This window comes from Colius striatus, chromosome 1 (genome assembly GCF_028858725.1).
Source record: "Colius striatus isolate bColStr4 chromosome 1, bColStr4.1.hap1, whole genome shotgun sequence".
NCBI classification, from domain to species: Eukaryota; Metazoa; Chordata; class Aves; order Coliiformes; family Coliidae; genus Colius; species Colius striatus.
This window is the reverse complement of record NC_084759.1, coordinates 9,902,559-9,922,252: the sequence shown is the minus strand read 5'-3', so window position 1 is coordinate 9,922,252 and position 19,694 is coordinate 9,902,559. Positions and strand designations below refer to the sequence as shown.

Sequence of the window (19,694 nt, the reverse complement as noted above, 5' to 3'; positions counted from 1 at the left end):
CCCCTTTACCACTGAGACATGCACCTGAACACTCGCCAAGCTTTCCTGGTGGGCACTGGCAGATGAAGGGTCTCCGGTTCGCTTCATACCCCACACACTGCATGTCCCCTGGACATGGCTTCTCCAGACAGGGATCATTAGATCCTGGGCAGAGTCCTCCTGCAATAAGTCAAAATTCTGTCAGGGATATACACTGTAAAGCATGATCTGCAGCAATACAGGAGCAATGAAAGACAATTACTGATCTCACATTTCAGTACGAGCAAAGAATGGCTTAATAATAGCAACCAAAAAAAAATCCAACCAAAACCTTCACAGAAGAGATGTCCTTTGGACAAGTACGTAACAAAATCATTATGGTTCTTCTTCAAAGGCTGTTCTAAACCCCACAGCAATGTATTATAAAACCCAACAGTTATGAGCAGTAACTGGTTTAAAATTGGTGTTGTGAAGGCCATTCATTTTCTCACAAATCTTCCTGCACAGGGGATTTAGAGATGTCAGAAAAAAATGACTTGAAGCTACACACTGTTTTTGCTCCAGCACATCCATGAGAAACAAATTTAAAGAAGCACAGTTCCCTAGCAGAAAAAAATAAGAAAAAGCCATTCCTGGGCTACAGAATGACAGATGGACGTTTCATCCTCATACTGCACAGGACACACTGCTGGCTTGATCGTGCAGCACAGACAAACTTGCCCTGTCGCTATCACCCCCCCTTGACATTTCTGAGTTCTCACAGCCTATTGTATCATGCCCCTTGCCCCGGCTGCCAAAACCTAATCTCCTTTCCTCTGACTACACAAGTTGTGACTACACAAGTCCCACTGCATCAGGAAATGCAACTTGGTCTGGACACTAAGAACTCAAAGAAATTTTGAAAATAAAAATAAGTTGGTTGTACATTGCCTTGACGTTACCTAATTAAAGAAAGAGGAAGCCTAACATTCTAAACAGCCAGTTGCAATTACAAATCAGGCAAAATACCCATGTCATTTTGTATTTGGGGAAGAGCTTAATTTGGATAAAATTATTTTGAATGCTTGTGTCAACTCTTTCCTAAACCTCTTTCATTAGTATGGAATCTAATCTTGCCCAAGAATAAGTGAATTCAGAACTCGTACTAACTTCATAAGGGAATTAATCTCAAGGGAAAGATGAATACTGAGTTTCAAATTTGCTTAAAATACTGTGTGACACAATTACATTAAGGTTCTGCAAAACCACCTAAATTCTCAACATCTATCAAGCTGACCATGTCAAGGGTTTAATTTAAAGCCTGTTAGTGTCAAAGGGACTTCTTGCATTCTACAGGGTGTGGCTAAAACTTCTTCATAACTTCTAAAAGTGGATAAATAAATCTGGTTTGATTGCCCTAAGCTTGACAAATTTGCAGTCAATAATGCAAAACATGATATCAATATTGCTTAATATATTGCTTAATAGATGAATTCTCAGGAATATACAGCTTCCACAACAGTTAGCATTTTCTTGATGGCAATAGGGAACTTTATACATGCAGGGGAAGCTTCCACTTTTGGACATCTGTGTGTGGCTGCTATGCAAGTAACCTTTGAGTGCAGGGAAAAAGGCATTCCTGCCCTTGCTTCTATTGATTTGCAGCCAGAGCTTTAAGAGAGTGAACGCCAGTTGCTGGGAATGGACAGATGTATCTTGTTTTGCTTATCAAATTCATTTACTTAACACATGCAGGTGATGATTTTAACAATAAAAAGTCAGTATCTTTCTACTCATCACTTTCTGAATACTGGCAGTTCTTGTTTATTGCGAGATCCTTATCGTATTCAAAAATGACTTTATTTTTTGAGCATATGTATTTTATTTACAATTTATAAAGGAAGAAATCAACCTGTCATAGAGTATATCTCTGAAAGTAATGAAAGAAAGAATCTTATTGCTTCCACACTTTAGTACAAGTGAAGCAGGGCTCTTGCACTGTAAGTATTTTCTGGAAAAAGAAAAATTACTACTCTAGGTTTCAAAGAGGACATGGTCTGACTACAAATATGGCAATGACTGTAAATGTCTTGCTTGATGTACAGCACAGTCAATTTAATCTTTAACATCCTCCCCTCCTTTGTCAAACATTTGTTTGAGAGGTCTATGCAGTAAACGATTTACAGTACTGCCTGTAGTACTGGTAGAAAATGATGCATGGCAATCTTTATTAATCATTTTAGTAGGTAACATTAATGGGAGTAACAGATGCAACACATAGTCACACTGAGTCTTACAGAAACAAGAAACAAATGTCATTTAATAAGGTTCTGCACTGCAGAACTATATTCCATTTACATGTAAGGTCTGCAGTATTTAACAGAGAATATAATGTTTTCTACAGGGTTTTTTTTTTAAGAAAAAAAACCTCACATTCTTTGCAATCCAATGGCAAGAAAGAATGATTTCTGAAATTATAACAGGTGGCTAAACATTCTATAGGCTGCCTTGTATCTTCTACTTGGTTCTTTCAGTTATTTTAATCCACTGATACGTGACGAACACACAGCATTCTGCTGTACGCAGAATATATCTCCGAGTACACTTAAATCTTTTGTGAGGCTGCAATTCAAGTGAGTGTCTGTGTAGATGATAGACAAGTCATTTGGAGAAGAGCCCCACAGCTCAGCTCGTCAGTGTGCAGCAGAAAGGAGCGCCGAGATTTCCAAACGTGGCTCCACGAATTCTCACATCCCCTAACCTAAGACTGTATCTTTGACATGAAGCAATAAAACAATAGCTTACTTTGTTATCCATCTCTGCCATTTTTTTTTAGCTGATTCAAACTCTGATTTGTACTTCAGAGTCTTCCTTCCACAGTCAAAAAATATATATGGAAAGGATCTAACGTATTTAGTGCAATTGTGGAGATACACTGAAGAGCTGCTTATCCTGGCAGGCCAGGAATAGTTCTTCTGCTGAACTACAAGCAAATCAACTTTTGATTCATTCTGCTGCAGCAGGATTTCATAGCTGTCACAAAATGTTTAAAATGTTCAGACTTGGGAGAGGAAATGCTTTCTGCCTGTCTGTATACTTACAAGTACATAAGCTACAAATCTGCATTATTGCATTGCTTTGGCTAACACGCATTTCCAGGCTGATTTCATAACTATGCCAAGCAAAATTGTGAAGTTGTTCAACGTTATGCTGTCCAAATCAAAGATTTACAGCCTGAGCTTAAATAAAATTATTCTAATGTTTCATTTCTACTTCAAAGAGTACTCTATTTACCATCCAGTAAGAGATTTAAGACATACAGGTTTGAATTGGTTTTTTTTTTTCTTTTTTCTGTAGGCAAGTCCAGTCAATCCACGGCATTTCCTTGAAACTCACATTAGTATTAATACAGCTGTTCTCTACAAGGTATCACAGAGATATATGAGCTAGCACAAACCAGTGAACGGCAGGAAAAGGTGGAATAAACTCACTTGATTTGAAATATCATCTTCAGTATAATTCCCTAAAAGAAGGTAAAAGTATCAGAATCTTCCTAGTAGTATACTGAGGAAGAAAACACTCTTCCACTGAAAAATGAGACACTTATTTAATTCTTGTCCCTCCAAACAAGTATCGCTTTCAGAAATGTAAATATATCTTGAAAATTGAGTGCTTCAACAATTTTAACTTCAGCCTTGTGATATTTGGTGTTTTTCTGTAAGCCCATTCTCCTGAATTATATGAATATTAGCAAAGGAATATGTTTCTCTTGCTTGCAGAAGAAAGCTGGAAAGGTGACTCCTGTAGGAAAGTATGAAAAGCACACTCCAAACTGTTATATTTAAATAATCTAATAATTACTTTATTAGAAGGCAAGACTTTCAACTCATGAGCTTCAACTTGAGGGTTTTTTTGGAGCTTGGAGACCAGATACTGTAAGCAATGACTACTGTATACATATCAGTGCAAATACCACAAACTAGTTTCTGCACAAGTCAGACATGGGGTGCATTTAGCTCGCATACCACTGGAAAACTGTGTCACAGTCCTAGTGAATCAGATTTTCTCCCAGTTTCAGAAGAACTGAGATATCTGACCTCTTCCATCCACTCCTTGATCACATCTTCCCTTAAGATCCCTTCAATGATAGATTCCCACTCACCCTGATTCTACAGTCATGCACTCACTTCACACTTCAGCTCTCCCACGTTTTGTATGAGATTGTGCATGGGCCTTAAAAGGGGGGATATTCACAGGGAGAGATCTCTCTCCTCAGATAAGCACAATGTTAACAGGAACACAGCCAAACAGAATCTACCAAATTTATCTGCAGTTCTTTGTTCCCAAAACCAGACAGGACACCTTCTTCAATCTTCCTGGCTACCTTGCCAGCACACCTCAAGGCTCAGTAGTATGTGTGTGCTTCCTGAAAATAGGAAAAGCAGTGTTGCACACATAGGAATTGTGTTCCTGATGCCTAATCCTACAAAACATCCAGGACTCTTTTTCCAGGTAGTGTGTGCTCTTTGGAGCTTAGGACACAAACCAATTCTGAATATTAGGTCCTATATTAATTGCAGATCATCATAGTCTATGACTTCCTTTTGTCAGAACATTCACAAGATACTAGAAGTAGCTCCAAAAAGCCTGAACTGCCTGGTTTCATGAGAAAGTAGTCCAATACTGCGATTCACTTGATTAAACACCATGGATATGAGTGTCTGCACTTTTGCTGAACACTTCTGGGTCTATTAGAAAAATTCTTTCAAACTATTAAGCCAGAATCATATTAAACACTCGAAATTGAATTCATCTCATCTAACTTTAGGGCACGATTCATCCGACTGATTCTAGACATCTAGGGAGAGATGTATCACATCATTAAAAAAAACCTCATTCTTTCCACTGTCTGCAAATGGGGCCTGGAGTGACCAGCTCAGATGTAGATATATACCCACATTTGTCAAAACGATTTCAATCCATCACTCTCCCATAAACATATTAATGTAACCTCACTTTTGTAAGATTACAATGCAGAACAGCTCTATAACAAAGTAGTCCCAAAGAAATCTGCTTCTTCCCTGCATCTTTCTCTCAACACAAAATAATTACTTTGCATCATGAAAAAACAGAAGTACGGAATAGATTTCTGCTTCTGAAAAATGAGAATGTCATGAGAACTATTTTACATGAATATATTTATTCCAGTCCTCCTATCTTTACTTCACACAAACACTGACAGATGTTTGCATGCCTCATGTCACGTGCTGAGAGGCTGGCAATTGCACAGCCCCTGTAGCCACACCGAAACAAACCCCATCTTGTTACAATATTTTTCACAGAAACACAAGTAGATAAGCCAGAAATCTAAGGAGACAGTTTGTTATTGAAAAACTCTTTAGTTCAATTTTATCGATTTTAAAGGCTTAGATTGATGCACCTGAACTTTTGAAATCACCCTTCCAGAGCTGAGCTGACAAATCTCCAAAGTTCACCCACTGCCTGCTTTACAATCTCCCTGCATTCTCCTGTTAGATAGCTCCATTTGCTCACAAAAGTAATCTAGGTAAGTTATGCACAGCTGGCGTGCATAAATTGTGCATATCTGTGACATCTGCCAGTGGGAAAAACACTCCAAGTATGATACATATTTCAAGAACGAGTGAATTAGTTCAAACTAAAGCTTTCTGGGTCATAATTGAATCAGATCTCTGGAAATATGCAATGTTTTAATGGCTTCGTCATAATTCAAGCTATTAATATTTACTGGACTGGATCATGAAACTATCCTAGTAACAAAGGATGTATAATGCTTTTATTATACTGATAATATCTTGCTACTGCTGTCGTATTAAACAAGGCAAAAGAAATATATTCTAGCATTTTGTGTGCTTTTTCCTGACTTGCTGCATTTATGTGCACGTACAAGAACGACTGATCAAAGAAGTATTTGCATTTTCCTAACTCTTTTACTGGGCCTAGTCTTTAAGCCTTCATGAAAGCAAGATTATGCATACATTCTCTAATCAACACACCCTCAGAAGTCTCTGTTACCTCCTATGTGAAAAAAACACAGTGTCTTGTATCTACCCAAATACCACGACATGTCTTGCAGCTCCTTTAATTAAAAACAGTAGCAGGGGATGAATCATCACCTAACATGGAGAAGGGCAAAGCATGGGTTGTTTTGCTCTCCACCAAGACTTCTTATCTCTACATAAGTAATAGGCAACAAAGCTTTCACCTCTCTGCTGCCCACACCAAAATCAGCAGCTCTGGACACTTTTGTGACAAGCTGGATAGTGAATTGGACATGAACAATCCCAACCCAAGTCTTGTGGATTGCCTATGGGAAATTAGCACACAGTGTCTTGAACAGGAGCTGTGGGAACCCTTCCAGCTTCCCAGCTAGAGCAGGAAGCATTTTGAGGACTGATTGGTACATGACAGAAAAATTTGGAAAAAGCTGTCCCAGATGAATTTTTCTGCAAGCTGGGAGGAAAAGAAAGCGGCTGGATCAGAACTGCACTGCATTGCAAGATCTTTCTTTTGGAGTTAGTTAAGGGATTTTGAGTTAGATCCACTTATTATCAGTATCTGAAGGGAATGGTATATCTTTATTGACTTTAACAAGCAGTAAAATGAAATTATAAACAGTGAAAATTTTGTCTGACAGAAAACCCAATTTCTGACAGTGAGGGCTATCACTACCCTCATCTTGGTACTAAAATGAGGCAAAGCTGTGACTTAGAGAGCATAAAAGTGTTCTGCAGACAGTGGTCCTGCATTAGTTCCTGGACTCATCTGGAGAATATTGCAGCATTGTCCTTCTTAAACCTGTGAAAAGCCTTTATTTGGAGCCTTTCATGTGTAACAAAATGCAGACTATTGTTATAATGGATACATTATAATGCTCTTACTTAAAAACCAACCAGATATAGTGCTCTTGAATAGACTTGAAAATACCTCACATACAGAATTCCAATGTTTTTACAGAACTAAACTTCTATAGCATTATTATTCACGTGCTACAGCAGACAATGATTTCTGGTTAAGTTTTGTGCTATTTATGCCTGTTTTCATCCCCTCTGCAGTCAATGGAAAGGCACAAAGTACTGCTGACTGCTGGAGAAACAAAGATTGGTAACTGAGGGCCATGGCTGCTGAGTTCTTGTTCTGCTCAGTATATGTGTATGTGTGCATGTGTGCTTAAGATGAGGGAGACTTAGAAGTATTGATTTTACAGCAGCTTTTTTCTCTACTCTTAAATGAAGTGGAATGAGGAGCAAATAGCCTGGCAAACAAAAGGAACAGAACTATTATTATAACTGCCTGAGGTTTTATACTCTACATGCAGAATCATGGGGAAGACTGGCTCTCAAGTCTATTTCTCATACATGTCCACATGAAATCTGTGTCAAAATGTGGAACAGTCTGAAACACAGGCAAAACCCCACCCTGTCACCTAGGCCAGGAATAGCGCTTGCCTACAGTTACTTAATAAAGTACTGCACTGGTTTCCATGCCCCTCTGCAAAAATGGCACTGGCAAAGGCCTGTTTGCACTGCCTAGGTCAGAGGTCCTTCTCCTCAGAGACTGCTGGTGTGTTGCTGCAGACCGGGCTGTTCTGCTATGGTCACACTCCAGGTTTACTCTGGGGGTGGCACTAAGAAGGTGGGAAACCACATCCCTCCCTCACCTCTCCTTTCATCTCCCCTTCCTTCCCCTCCCCTGGAAGCTGGGTGATGGCTCTGATTATGGAGCCTCCAGGAAAGCAGTCTTTGTCGTAAAAGGCCAAAGTTCACCAACTTCCATTTACATCAGTAAACACGAACAATTCTTCCTGAGCCTGAGAAATCAATTCCCACAGTACATCAGCCAGCCGTGCTTTAACAGACTGAATTGAAATGCCCCTTCTAATCTGCATCAGAGGAATAAAACAGATCCTATGGCATAATGTGTAAAGATGGGAGGGGAAGAGGGAGCAGTACTCACCGTTGCACATGCAGCGCACATTCCTGTAAAAGCGGGGGCACACAAAACTAATTCGTGCCGTGCTATAGGTCATCAGGGAATGTGAATCAATAGATAGACTTTGTTCACAGTGTTGTTCCTGACAATCCAGTCCAGAGCAATTCTTCTCCAAGATAGCAGAAATACGAATCACATTTTCCAAGTGTCTCCTTGCATTGCTAAGCTTCTGAATCAAATAGGCAGGCTTATAGAAACCACTGTTGTGCATCTGAACTGCAAACAGCATGTCAAGCTGATTGCTGCCTGCCACGGGCTGAATACTGATGATGTGTAGGCTGTCCTGTTTTTGGGAGAGCACTGCGTTTCGCAAGGTGCGCCTGAACCCGTGCATGTGAAGGCCCACAAAATCTTCTGGGGAAACGTTCTCAAAACGGATGGTGACGGTGTTCTGCAGCATTTCTTGCAGCAGTTGCTCAACGTGGACCACGACATCGATGGGTACTTGGAACCGGCCATCGCTGACAGACACATTCAGGACGTACTTGCCGTTATCGAGCCCTCCGAGGGCAATGATCTTCCCATCATGGCTGTTGACCTTGAACAAACTTTTCTGCTCTGATTTCAGCGTATATGTGAGGACATCGTACACATCCTGATCTGTGGCATGAATTTTCCCAATGACTCCCCCAGGAAAATCATCTTCCATAGTGACAATGAAAATCTCCAGTGGAATGGCAGTCGGTTTGTGAATGCTCTCTTCAATAACCCTCACCTGAACGTAGGTGTGGGAAACCTGCTGAGGTTTCCCAGAGTCCTTTGCCTAATGTCAGTTAGAAAAAGTAAAATGAAAAAAAAACCAAAATAAAACACACATATAACAGCCAAACCCCATAACTTCTTGCTACATATATTTTCATAGCATCAGTAATTCTGAAGACCTCTCAAAAGAACTTCCCAAATGCATTTGCAAAATACATATGTAAAGAAATGTCTCAGCCATTCCTAGCAGTGGAACTTACAAACTCTTTAGGGAAGCACAGATATCTCATCTAAGTGGATTGCAGAGAGAGAAATGTGTCAGCAGAATGTCTCATTACTCAAACTGAAATGTTCCTGGGATCCCACAGCTATCACTTGTCCTTTTCATAGCAGAGGCATTAGAATGTGGTACATTCTGCACTAAATGGAGTTTGGGCTCACTTCTACCCTGGAAAAGAGACTGAAGGCCGGTGAAATACCAGCATCAGTTTCTGCACTGCTCGATGTTCTCCCAGGTGTTTCAGACCCTGTGTAGTTTGTGTGGATGTGAGGGAGTTCAGAGTTTTTCTACAGCAGTCTGTTCTACTTTACCTGAAGCAATCAAGAAACATGCTTGAAATAAATAAAATTTATCACCCTCCAAAAATGAAATAGGATGCTTGTGCTGTTGCTAACAATAAAATATGACAGCAATACTGCACTTGGGACAGATGACTGTATGACCCAGAGCATGTATGATAGCATCATTTGCACTTTTTTATAGAGAGTAAAAAAGAAAGCATGATAAAAAACCCAAGGCCATATTGACAGAAAGGTATGCAAACTTGAATCAGTGCTCTTTGCTGCACCAAGAAAAATGTTTCATAGACGTCACTGCTAAGATGTACTGCTCCACACATTTATGTGCACCAGAGAAGAACAGAAGACTAAGCTACCACTGGGCAGAGGTGTACCACACACTCAAAGATCTTCGTATTTAGGTATGGGAAGGAAAATTTACAAGCTGAAGACAGAAAGAGGCAGGATAGCAATAGTAATATGGACACTACTAGGAAAGGATAAGTAACTCTAAGAGACTTTAAAACTCATTCATGATTACTCCTCAGGATGTGCACACACATACATGTGTACTTCCACTTTCAATTTTAACATTACTTTTTAATAACTCTAACACAGAGAAGGAGGAATCTGATGGTGGAAAGGAGAAAGCAGCACTCTGGCACATATGAATGGAAAGAAACATTTCTATTTTCCATACACAACAGAAAACGACACAATATATTTTCACTGCAGAAATCCCTAAAGAAAATAATACTGGGAGGAGTTTGGCCTCCACAATGCAAAAGTGTGATTTTCTGAACATGTTAGTGCACCTCAGAAATTGTGGTCTGCCTAATATTTCATTTATATGACATATCTGGATCTATATAGCTAGAGGATGCTGTTTAAATTAAAGTTTTACACTCAATTTTGGCGTCACTAGAATCTCAGCTGGCAAATTGCCCTGAAAGCAGGGTATTTTAGGATGAAAAAGCATTATTAAAAGTTGAGGTTTTGTCATGTTTTTAATTTCATACAAGGGCTAAAAAACATGTTTCAGGATTATTAAATGGCAAACTTGTAAAACTTCTCTTTGAACTGTTAACTAGCATCAGAGCTTCTATTTTTTGAATTCTAACAAACTGAGTATGTCATTGCTGCGAACAAGATTAAAGATGCTTGTAAAGGAGCAGTCAGGCTGTATTTAGAGAAAACAGCCCCAGCAGAGCAAGGGGAGGAAGCCTGAATTTCCAACTTAACTTACAGGACAACATCCCATTTAAATGAAGAGGTGTAGTTAACTCCTGAGACGTGCATATTTACTGAACCCTACTACATTTTCTCTGGGAGGTCTGGGAAATGTGGATAAACTACTTTTGGATTTACATTTTTTTTGTAATCAAAATTATCCTGCTTACAAAGTTCCTCAGGAGTGACTCTAAAGCTACGTTTGAGCTGCACTTCTATGGTGTGTCTTATTTTCACATTCTTTAAAAGCTAAGTTGACCTTGGAAATGTGATTTCATGATTTCTCGGTAGGCTTCCAAAAATTTATGATTAAATTTATGACTTAAAAGCAGAAGTGATTTTCCTTCCTAGAACAATATTTTGCTGTCACTCGTCCTGCAGTGTATTTATATGTATATAATGCACTTTTGCTTATTTTCCTCGCTTAGCTACAGAAAGAAGAAGAAAAAAAAAAGGTCAAAATCTTAAATCATAGCAGCCACTGCTCAGAAAATTCATTTCACGTGGAGGAAATTGGAAAGGTGGCTGGCTACCTATTTAGATTTATATGAAGTTAGGTCTAAGGACATCAAAGGAAATACACCGCATCATACACTTGTAAACTGGAATGAGAGGTATTTACTCACAGAATACAGTCAATTAAAACCAACCCACATGGGCAATGTTAAGATGACCTACTGCTATGGGGGTTCTTGTTCCTGGACAGACGCAGAACTCACACCATACCTGCACGCACAGCACATATTCGGTTGCGACCATGTGCTTGAAGATGACTGCAGATCTCAAGACGCCGTGAGGATCCAGCGTAAACTCCTCCTCTTCATTGCCAGTGAGGATGGTGAAGGTAAAAGGGGGGCCATTGTGAAAAGAGTCTTTGTCTGTCACTACCAGCTGCAAAATGCTTGTGCCCACTGGTTTATTTTCCTTTACATGTATACACAGTGTATAAAGAAAAAGATTAAAATGATACATATCACAAACATAAAATACCACGTTTCACTATCGAGAATATTCAACTGAATGCTCTTTTACCAAGATGGCATTTCACAAACAGCAAATTTATTTGACACTACTTAGGTCCCATGGACCAGTAGCAGAGATGAAGGCACCCACCACATCTCCAAGGACAGACGAGCTTTGCCTGGTACTCTGTCTGATCAGGACTGACCAACCATTAAGACTTGCACCCTAAGCAAAGTGTAAGGAAGTGTGAACTCATCCCAGCTCAGACTTTTTGAGGCCATAGTAGCCAGTGAAAGGGGATGAATGGTGAAACGTTATGACAGATGCTGAGGTTAAGCAGCCTTAGCAAACAGAAACTTACCCAAGATTTAAGAAAGACGTGTTTATACTTTCCTTTAAATAAGATCACTTGATACATCTTTTGCAGATAAATCATCAAAAGCTACTTAACTGAAACCAAATGCTTTTGTATTTTAAAAGTCAGAGAAGTTTTTGATGTGCAGGATAAACTTACTTGAATTACAGCTGTATAGTTAGCTGGAGTAAATACAGGGCTATTATCGTTCACATCAGAAATGTCCACGTTGACCGTCACAGTTGAAGACAAAGGAGGGGTGCCACTGTCTCTTGCCTGGATAACTAATGAATAACCAGATATCTGCAAAAAGGTAAAAACACTAAATAATTGTGAAAGCAACTCTGAATTTTAACTCATCTTCTTTACATCCAGCGCACCATCTACCATGCTCTAAGGAAAGCTCTTTGGTCTCATTACCTTCCCTGCCCTTAGCCTAACATTATCCTGTTTATTGCCACACAGTGTCCCAACTTCTGTTTTATAAGGCTATCAATAAACATAACAGCTTCACTGTAGTAAAATAACAGTATCAGGTGATGCACTTCTGAAGCAAAGGGGTAGACAAAAAATAAATGACAGATAATACCCAAACTCAGACATTTCTGCTGTAGCTAACATTTTCATCTCTCCTAGGTGTCAGCTGGGATATGTGACCTGATTCTATTTATCTTTTGGTTGGTTTCCAGGATATTACATAAATGGCTTATTAGAGCCAACCTTAGTTTGACACCCAATGTTTCTAACACGGTGATGGAGAACCAAGAAGTTCAAGGGCTGTTGGCTTAAACACACTTGAAAACATTTGGGGCTACTAGGGACAACAATCTCTGTATCAACAGACAAGGGGTTTTTGAGCCTGCTTGTTTGCAACACACACGAACAATTCAGCATGGTGTGGGCAGTTCAGTGCATCACCCATGATCCCTCTATGCACATATGCGCCCACACGTGAGGTGTGAGCATTTGTGACAATTTGCAAAAGCTCTGTCTATGCACAGCTTATGGATGACAGTTTGATTTTATGAACTGCATCCTTATGTCGGCCTCCTTACATCTTACAACTGCTTTTTACTGTATATGGCTGTCTGCGCCCCAGGGAGAGCTGCTCACAAGTCTGCCCATCAATCCCTCTATGGGGGAGAAAGCAAAGGGAAAAACGTGTGCCAGATAAACATCTCACTCCAGTCTCTCAGTGTGGGGCTGGAAAAAGAATGTCCCTACAGAGACAACAATATAATGTTAAAGGTGCTTTTCCAGGGTGGGAGGAAGTCCAAAGACATTTGAAAAATAAAAGCGATTTAGGTAGGAAAGAGGAGTACAGGCTAAGCACATGGAAGAGGGCTCTTCTGAGATGTGGGACCAAGCTAATGAAAAAGGAAACATTTTTGAGGGACATTGTAAGGAAGACAAAGACTGTGATTTGGTGGGGCATAGTGACACAAGCAGGGAAGAATCCTGAACTACAGAAAGTCCAAGAAACTAAGACAGAGAATTAATGTTTCTTTCCCTCTTTCAAGCTGTACTTTCTACTGCTAGCTAAAAACAAGACAGTTCTGTGGGATCTTTCCCAAATTTTGTGTATGTTTGCTCTCATTTCAATGTATCCCAGAAAAGTAGATGGCAAAAGTCATGTTTTCTATGTGATTACAGCCCTGGAAATGAGTTTCCTTAAAGAAACGAAACTTGGGAGTCAACACTTCCTTTGGGGATCTAGAGCAGATGGGGCATCATGTATAATTTTCCCTGAAGAGGTCAGAAACACCTGTGTCTAGGAAATGTGCCAAAGAAGCAAAGAAAAAGACAATATCACAGCTTATATTAACCAAGAGAAACTTTAGAAAATGCAGATGTAACAGAGCTGGCATTGAACACGCATACTCCAGTGAGGGTGGATGAGTGTGTCTGAATGCAGTTGTACATAAGTGCACTTAAGAAACTAAAAAACAATCATGTTAAGAAATTAAGCCTGTGCCACTTAAGAGAAATGTATTACAGCAATTTTATAACAAGCACCTCCATTGTTACTTCCTTGTCCTCGACAGTCATTCTGCCACTAAACACTGACAATTGAATCCTGCCTTTGTGGTAGTATGGGAAGGATATTTGACACTGTTTTAAGCAGTGGCCCTGCTTTCAGTACAGCTTTTCCAGCTGAGCCCATATTCTGAGGATAGCAATCAGCTTCCCTAGTTTCCTGGATGCACTGCTCAGAGGCAAAAGGCAGGGATTTCTTTATGTCTATCAAGACTTTTGAGGCCACACAGCACTCTCCTGCTCTGCTAGAAGCAAAGACAACTGCATTTGTTTGTTTTTTTCTCCAAAACAGCTAATTGCTAACTCTGGCAAAATGGTGATAAATAACCCTGAATGAATAATCTAGCGAGCAAACAAAGCAGCAGAATCTGTTTAATGAAGCACTCTTTCACTTTTGGTACAGCCTGGCCACTTCATAACATCACCTCCCCAGTGACATGTTTTGCAGAGTGCTAATTAATGGCTGAGCTCTCAGCTCTGTGCTTGGTGCCACAATCTGGAGTATGTTGTACTCATTTCGGTGCACACACTGCTGCATGTGTGTGCTTGCACACGCAGGAGAGAAGCAGCAGCTCATTAACACAACAACAGTTGCCAGTGGCATCACAGGAGAAATCCAGGGCTGCATTTTTTCCCTGTCTGGCCTCAGCTGCTGTCTTGGTGCAGGCGATGCTTGCAGAGCAGTTAGGTTGTAGACAGGATTGAGGATAGAGCTGGGGTGTGAAGAAGTTAGAAGCACATTAGAAAGAACTGTTGGAGCATTTTAGGCCAATCACTGAATAGTACAAAAGAAGCACCTTCAAAACAAGGTAGCAGGAGAGTTGAGATCAATACATATCTGTAAGTCATTTTAAGTTAAAAAATCATATGTCTTACCCTTTCTCTATCCAATTTCTTTTTCACCTTCACGAGTCCCAAAACAGGATCAACTGAAAATTCATTGTCTCGATCCCCGTTCACTATGGAAAAATGAATCTGGCCATTGGAAGGACTGTCCAGATCTTCTGCTATCAACTTTTTTGAGAAAAGAGTGAAAATTAGCCAAAAAAAAATATTAAGCCACCTTTATGATACATTAATTGCTCAACATTCCAAAAAGTAAGATTTCATATTCCATCAGACTAGTTGCATTTGAACTGCACACCTCTACAGCATCACACCAGGCATCAAGCCAAGCAGTCTTCGATAGGAGACTCCCCTTTGACCTTTTCAAAATTCTGGCCTTAAAACATACAAAATACTTTAATCTTAATATTCCCTACAAAACCTTCTTTCTGGATCCACAAGTTCTGAGAATGTTGTAAGGTTTGGGTACAACATCTTGCATGCCAGACTACACAAGTACTATGTATCTCACAAAAAAGTTGAATTCTACCTGTCAAATAAAATCCATTTGTTTTTAGCTGACTTGTGAAAGGCAATGCCCTCAACATGCCATTGCTGTTTGACAGCATGTAGGGGACAAAAAGAAACTGTATTAGTACTAGTTCTGCCCCCCTCTAAAAAGGGGGAAACTGGCAGTAGACTGGAAAATTGCAGCAAGTGCAGAGTACTGGCTAGAAAATAGTTTGGGTGATAAAAGACGCAGCAGTTCTCACTATTAACCAGTGCAGCAGGATTATATTAAAGTTCATTGCAGAATCCCAGAATGAATCACAGAAGAGACCTCTAGAGATCATCAAGTCCAACCTCCTCCTAAAGCAGGTTCACCTCAATCATGTCACACAGGAACACATCCAGACAGGTCTGAAGATCTCCAGAGAAGGAGACTCTACACTCTCTCTGGGCAGCCTGTGCCTGGGCTCCATCACTCTCACAGCAAAGAAGTTTCTCCTCATGTTCAGGTTGATCTTCCTGTGTTCCAGCTTGTGCCCATTACCTCTTGTTCTGTCACTGAGCACTACAGAAAAAAGACTGGTCCCATCCTCTCAGCACCCACCCTTTAGGTATTTGTAAGCGTTGATAAGATCCCCTTTCAGCCTTCTCATCTCCAGGCTAAACGGTCCCAGGTCTTGCAGCCTTTCCTCATAAGAGAGATGTCCCAGTCCCCTCATCATCCCTGCATCCCTCCGCTGGACTCTGTGCAGCAGTTCCTGTGTCAGAGGGCTCCATCCTGCCCAGGGGCAGCCCAGGCCCCCACTCACCGTGATGACGGGCTCGCCGAGGGCCGCGTCCTCGCTGATGACGGCGCTGTACACGGCCTGGCTGAACTGTGGTGCGTTGTCGTTCACATCTGTCACGTTCACGTTCACAGTCGTCACGGCGCTCAGGGCTGGAGTTCCTCCATCTTTTGCTTCCACTACTAAGTAGAAATCCTTACACGATTCATAATCCAAAGCTTCAAAAATGGAAATCACTCCTTTGAAGTAAGGGAGGGAATGTCATCGGTCAGCAAACAACCAAAGAATGCCACGGACTAAGGGGTTTGACTGTAGTAAACAGTACAGCATGCTATTTATCACCATGACATGTATACAAACTATGCTGGTCTCTCTGTAACACTGCCCAATCCAATTAAAAATATTTGGTCAGGTTTCTACTGCTGTCATTTGATTAAAGAATGATGCTAATCGCACTTGGGTTGCCCTCGCAGAAAGTACCTTCATAAAGCATGAAGCTTGAATGAATGATTTAGCATGAAAATAGCTTTTATTATATGAGTATTGTAGATGGTGAAGTAGGGGTCATATTCACCCATTTCCCTGGGCTCATGAACACAGCTTGTGGAAGAACTGGATGCCAACTCTGGAAATCAGCCCTGACTAGTCAACAGAAATTCACTCCCGCATAATTAACTTCTCATGAATTAAATACAAAGGAAAGGGGTATGAATACCTTGGAGAAAACAGCTGTCTATCATCTATGTGATTAAACAGGGGCTTCCCCACTCAACTAGGTTTACACACTTTATGTTCCCTCGCAACACAATCCAAACTAAGATTCTCTGTAACTTGACTCATTCTGTGCACCCAAACGCCCTCTAGGATAGAAATGATTTCTATACAAGCCTTGCATTTATATCCCATGGACACATAACCGTAACAAGAAGGGGAGAGTGGATTGTGCATAGATTACTAGTGATGTCTTGAAGGAGGTAATACAGGGAATGGCAGGAAATACAAAATCCTTAACCCTGGCAAGCCAAATAATTTTCAATATAGATCAATCAGGAACATGGATGTATGGGGCTTAAAGGTCACTTAGTCCGATTGCTGTCCAACACAGGGCAGCTAAACCTCATAATTCTTGAACATACTCATGTCTCCTGTTCTTAGAAATCTCCAATAACATCAGTATCCTAACCTTAGGAAATGTATTACAGTACTTAATAATCATTAATGTTAATGATTTCTTCCTATGATTTAACTGAAATAATCCAAATGCAATTTAATTCCATTCACAACTTATTTTCTCATGAGTGGATATGGAGAACAGTTTATTCCCCATCTCTTAGCAGGTACTTCATACAGGCTTGAATATTAACAGATGCATTCTCATTTCTAGCTTAAATAGCCTCAATTCCTTCAGTCTTTCCCGGTAAGCCCCATTTTACAGACCTCAGTTCATTCTTAATCTCATCAGGGCTCTCTCCAAATGAATCCTACCCTTCAGCATGACTTGCTGGAAGCAGGAGCCCTGAAGAGAAACTTCCAAGTGGCTAGCACACTGATAAATGGTGTGAAGGACACTATTTTTCAAGCCCTGATCAGGCATGCTACATGAGCACCCGGCTGCCTCAAAACTGAGCTCCTGCCTCTAAACAGATAATAATGGAGCTGTCACACATTAATGAATAATAAATAGCTTGGTGTTTTGGTTTTTTTTCCTCATGTGATTAAGCTTCATTATGGGTTTTTATCAATTTATCTCCTTGGCTTCATTGTCAAATGTGAAGTTAAGTATTGCTGTCTAGGTGTATTTGTATTTAAGTTTTGTTAGCAGTAATCAACAATATAAAGATAACAGACAACATACAATTATGTTAAGTCCGTTACCTGTAAGGCAGTGGCCCCTTCAGAGTGGAGAGAGATATTTGCTCACAGTAATATAAAGGGCACAATGCATCACTGATATTTTCTGCGTTACTGGTTATTACACTCAAACAAGTATTACCTTCAGCTTTCAAAATGAAGATTGTTTTGCTCTGAAGCTCTAATGACAGATTTGTACTGATCATCCTGAATGTCATAAGAGAATCCAGTACAGGAAGCACAGAAGAATCATAGCTTACAGTTGTCGGATTAAAACATCAATAAGGATAAAGAATATATCCCACTAAGGAAATTCAAAGACAATTGCACTAAATAAGGCAGCTTTTCTTAGTGTTTCTTAAAGAGAAACAGCAGTATGGTTTTAAAGTTTGCGATATATAACCAAAATAAACCAAACCAAACCATAGCTGAAGTCATCTGTCAGACAACACAAATCATGAGCAACCCAAGTCAATGAAGTTGTGTACAGTTGTATAAACAGCAGCCACTTTAGGACTCACAGCTACTTGGTGCTGATGGCACTGTCTGCTGCTTCCTAATGTCCACACTAATGAGGCTGTACTCAGGTAAGCAGGTAAACATTGCAAGAGTTCAAAACTCTAAGTGTTGTACAGTATGGCTAGTGAGTTGTCACATATAGGCTGGCCCCAGAAGACATACTAATGGAGTATTCTCCACTCAAGCTGGGGCAGTTGAATATGACTGTAATCGATGCCACTCTCCAACCTAAAATGTGTGATTTTTTTAACTAATTCCACATTGTCATGCTCTGAATCTCTGTACTTGGAAATTTCTTTGTGCTGCTTTCTTTTGCATTAAAAGTAAGAGCCACTTTACAAACCTGTTTTTGAGTTAATCCTGAACTTCCCTTTCTCATTCCCCGATCTGATGAGATAGGCAATTTCAGCATTAGTACCAATGTCTTGGCTTGTAGCAAACACAGAAAGGACTGCAGTGCCAGGTGAGGTGTCTTCAGGTACTGTTACGAGATAATCTCTTCTTTCAAACACAGGGGGGTTGTCATTAATGTCTAGCACTGTAATGGTAACTGTGGCAAATGAGGACAAGGTCAGCACAATGCTCTGATCTGAGGCCTTTACACTGATGTTATATGAAGACTGAAGCTCTCTATCAAGTGGATGCTCCAAAATAATGATTCCTGATGACTGGTCAACTGAGAAGTAACCACCTGCAGAGTCTGCCAGGGAATAGGTAACTTTTCTGTTCACACCTGAAAGAGAAGCAAATGTGAAAATGATAAAGTGAAATAAAGAAAACAACCTCTTCCTATCTAACAGAAATCCTAATCAAAACCTGCTGTCACACTGACCAAGGAGAGCGGAGCACATGGTCGTAGGAGTGCCTGTGGCTACAGGATGGCAGAAGGTTTGGGAGATTGGGACATGCCCTTCTTACATATCAAATCCCTGTGCATAAGTTCCTTCCCCCATTATGATACTGTTTTAGAAGACCACTTTGCAGAACTGCTGTGTAATAAAACTTGAAAGCAGAATCGAGATACGGTCCCTGCCTAGAAAAGCTTCCAATTGAATGAGATGAGACAGGCAGAATGCTGAAACTGGAAATGTCTCTGAGCACATGTACATAATGTACATCATCAAAAAATAATAATATAATAATAAAATACATCAGGTGGCACAGAATATACTTCCTACCAGCGCTGCCTTGATTCCACTGTTGAGCAGCAAAATATTATCATAGGACAATACCTGTTAGACAAAAGCTATATCAAAGGACTCCTGCCAGAATATGAACATTTTGCTAAGGAAAGTCCAACATTCCCTCAGTTGGAGAGCAAAAACTGAGTTGTATGAAAGATAGTCTGTTTTTTTCAAATCCTGCTGTAT

General features: G+C 40.2%; 1 protein-coding gene across 3 annotated transcripts in view; it reads right to left on the bottom strand.

Annotated features, from left to right (window-relative positions):
- FAT3 (FAT atypical cadherin 3) overlaps positions 1-19,694 on the bottom strand; it is a 320,884-nt gene that overhangs the window by 29,943 nt on the left and 271,247 nt on the right. For all 3 annotated transcript variants that reach the window (XM_062020375.1, XM_062020376.1, XM_062020379.1), the window contains 7 exons: positions 18,668-19,057; positions 15,979-16,193; positions 14,711-14,848; positions 11,957-12,100; positions 11,206-11,403; positions 7,954-8,752; positions 25-159 (listed from right to left, as the gene is read on the bottom strand). In XM_062020375.1, the coding sequence (XP_061876359.1) occupies positions 25-159; positions 7,954-8,752; positions 11,206-11,403; positions 11,957-12,100; positions 14,711-14,848; positions 15,979-16,193; positions 18,668-19,057 (2,019 nt within the window). The remainder of the gene's footprint in view (positions 1-24; positions 160-7,953; positions 8,753-11,205; positions 11,404-11,956; positions 12,101-14,710; positions 14,849-15,978; positions 16,194-18,667; positions 19,058-19,694) is intronic.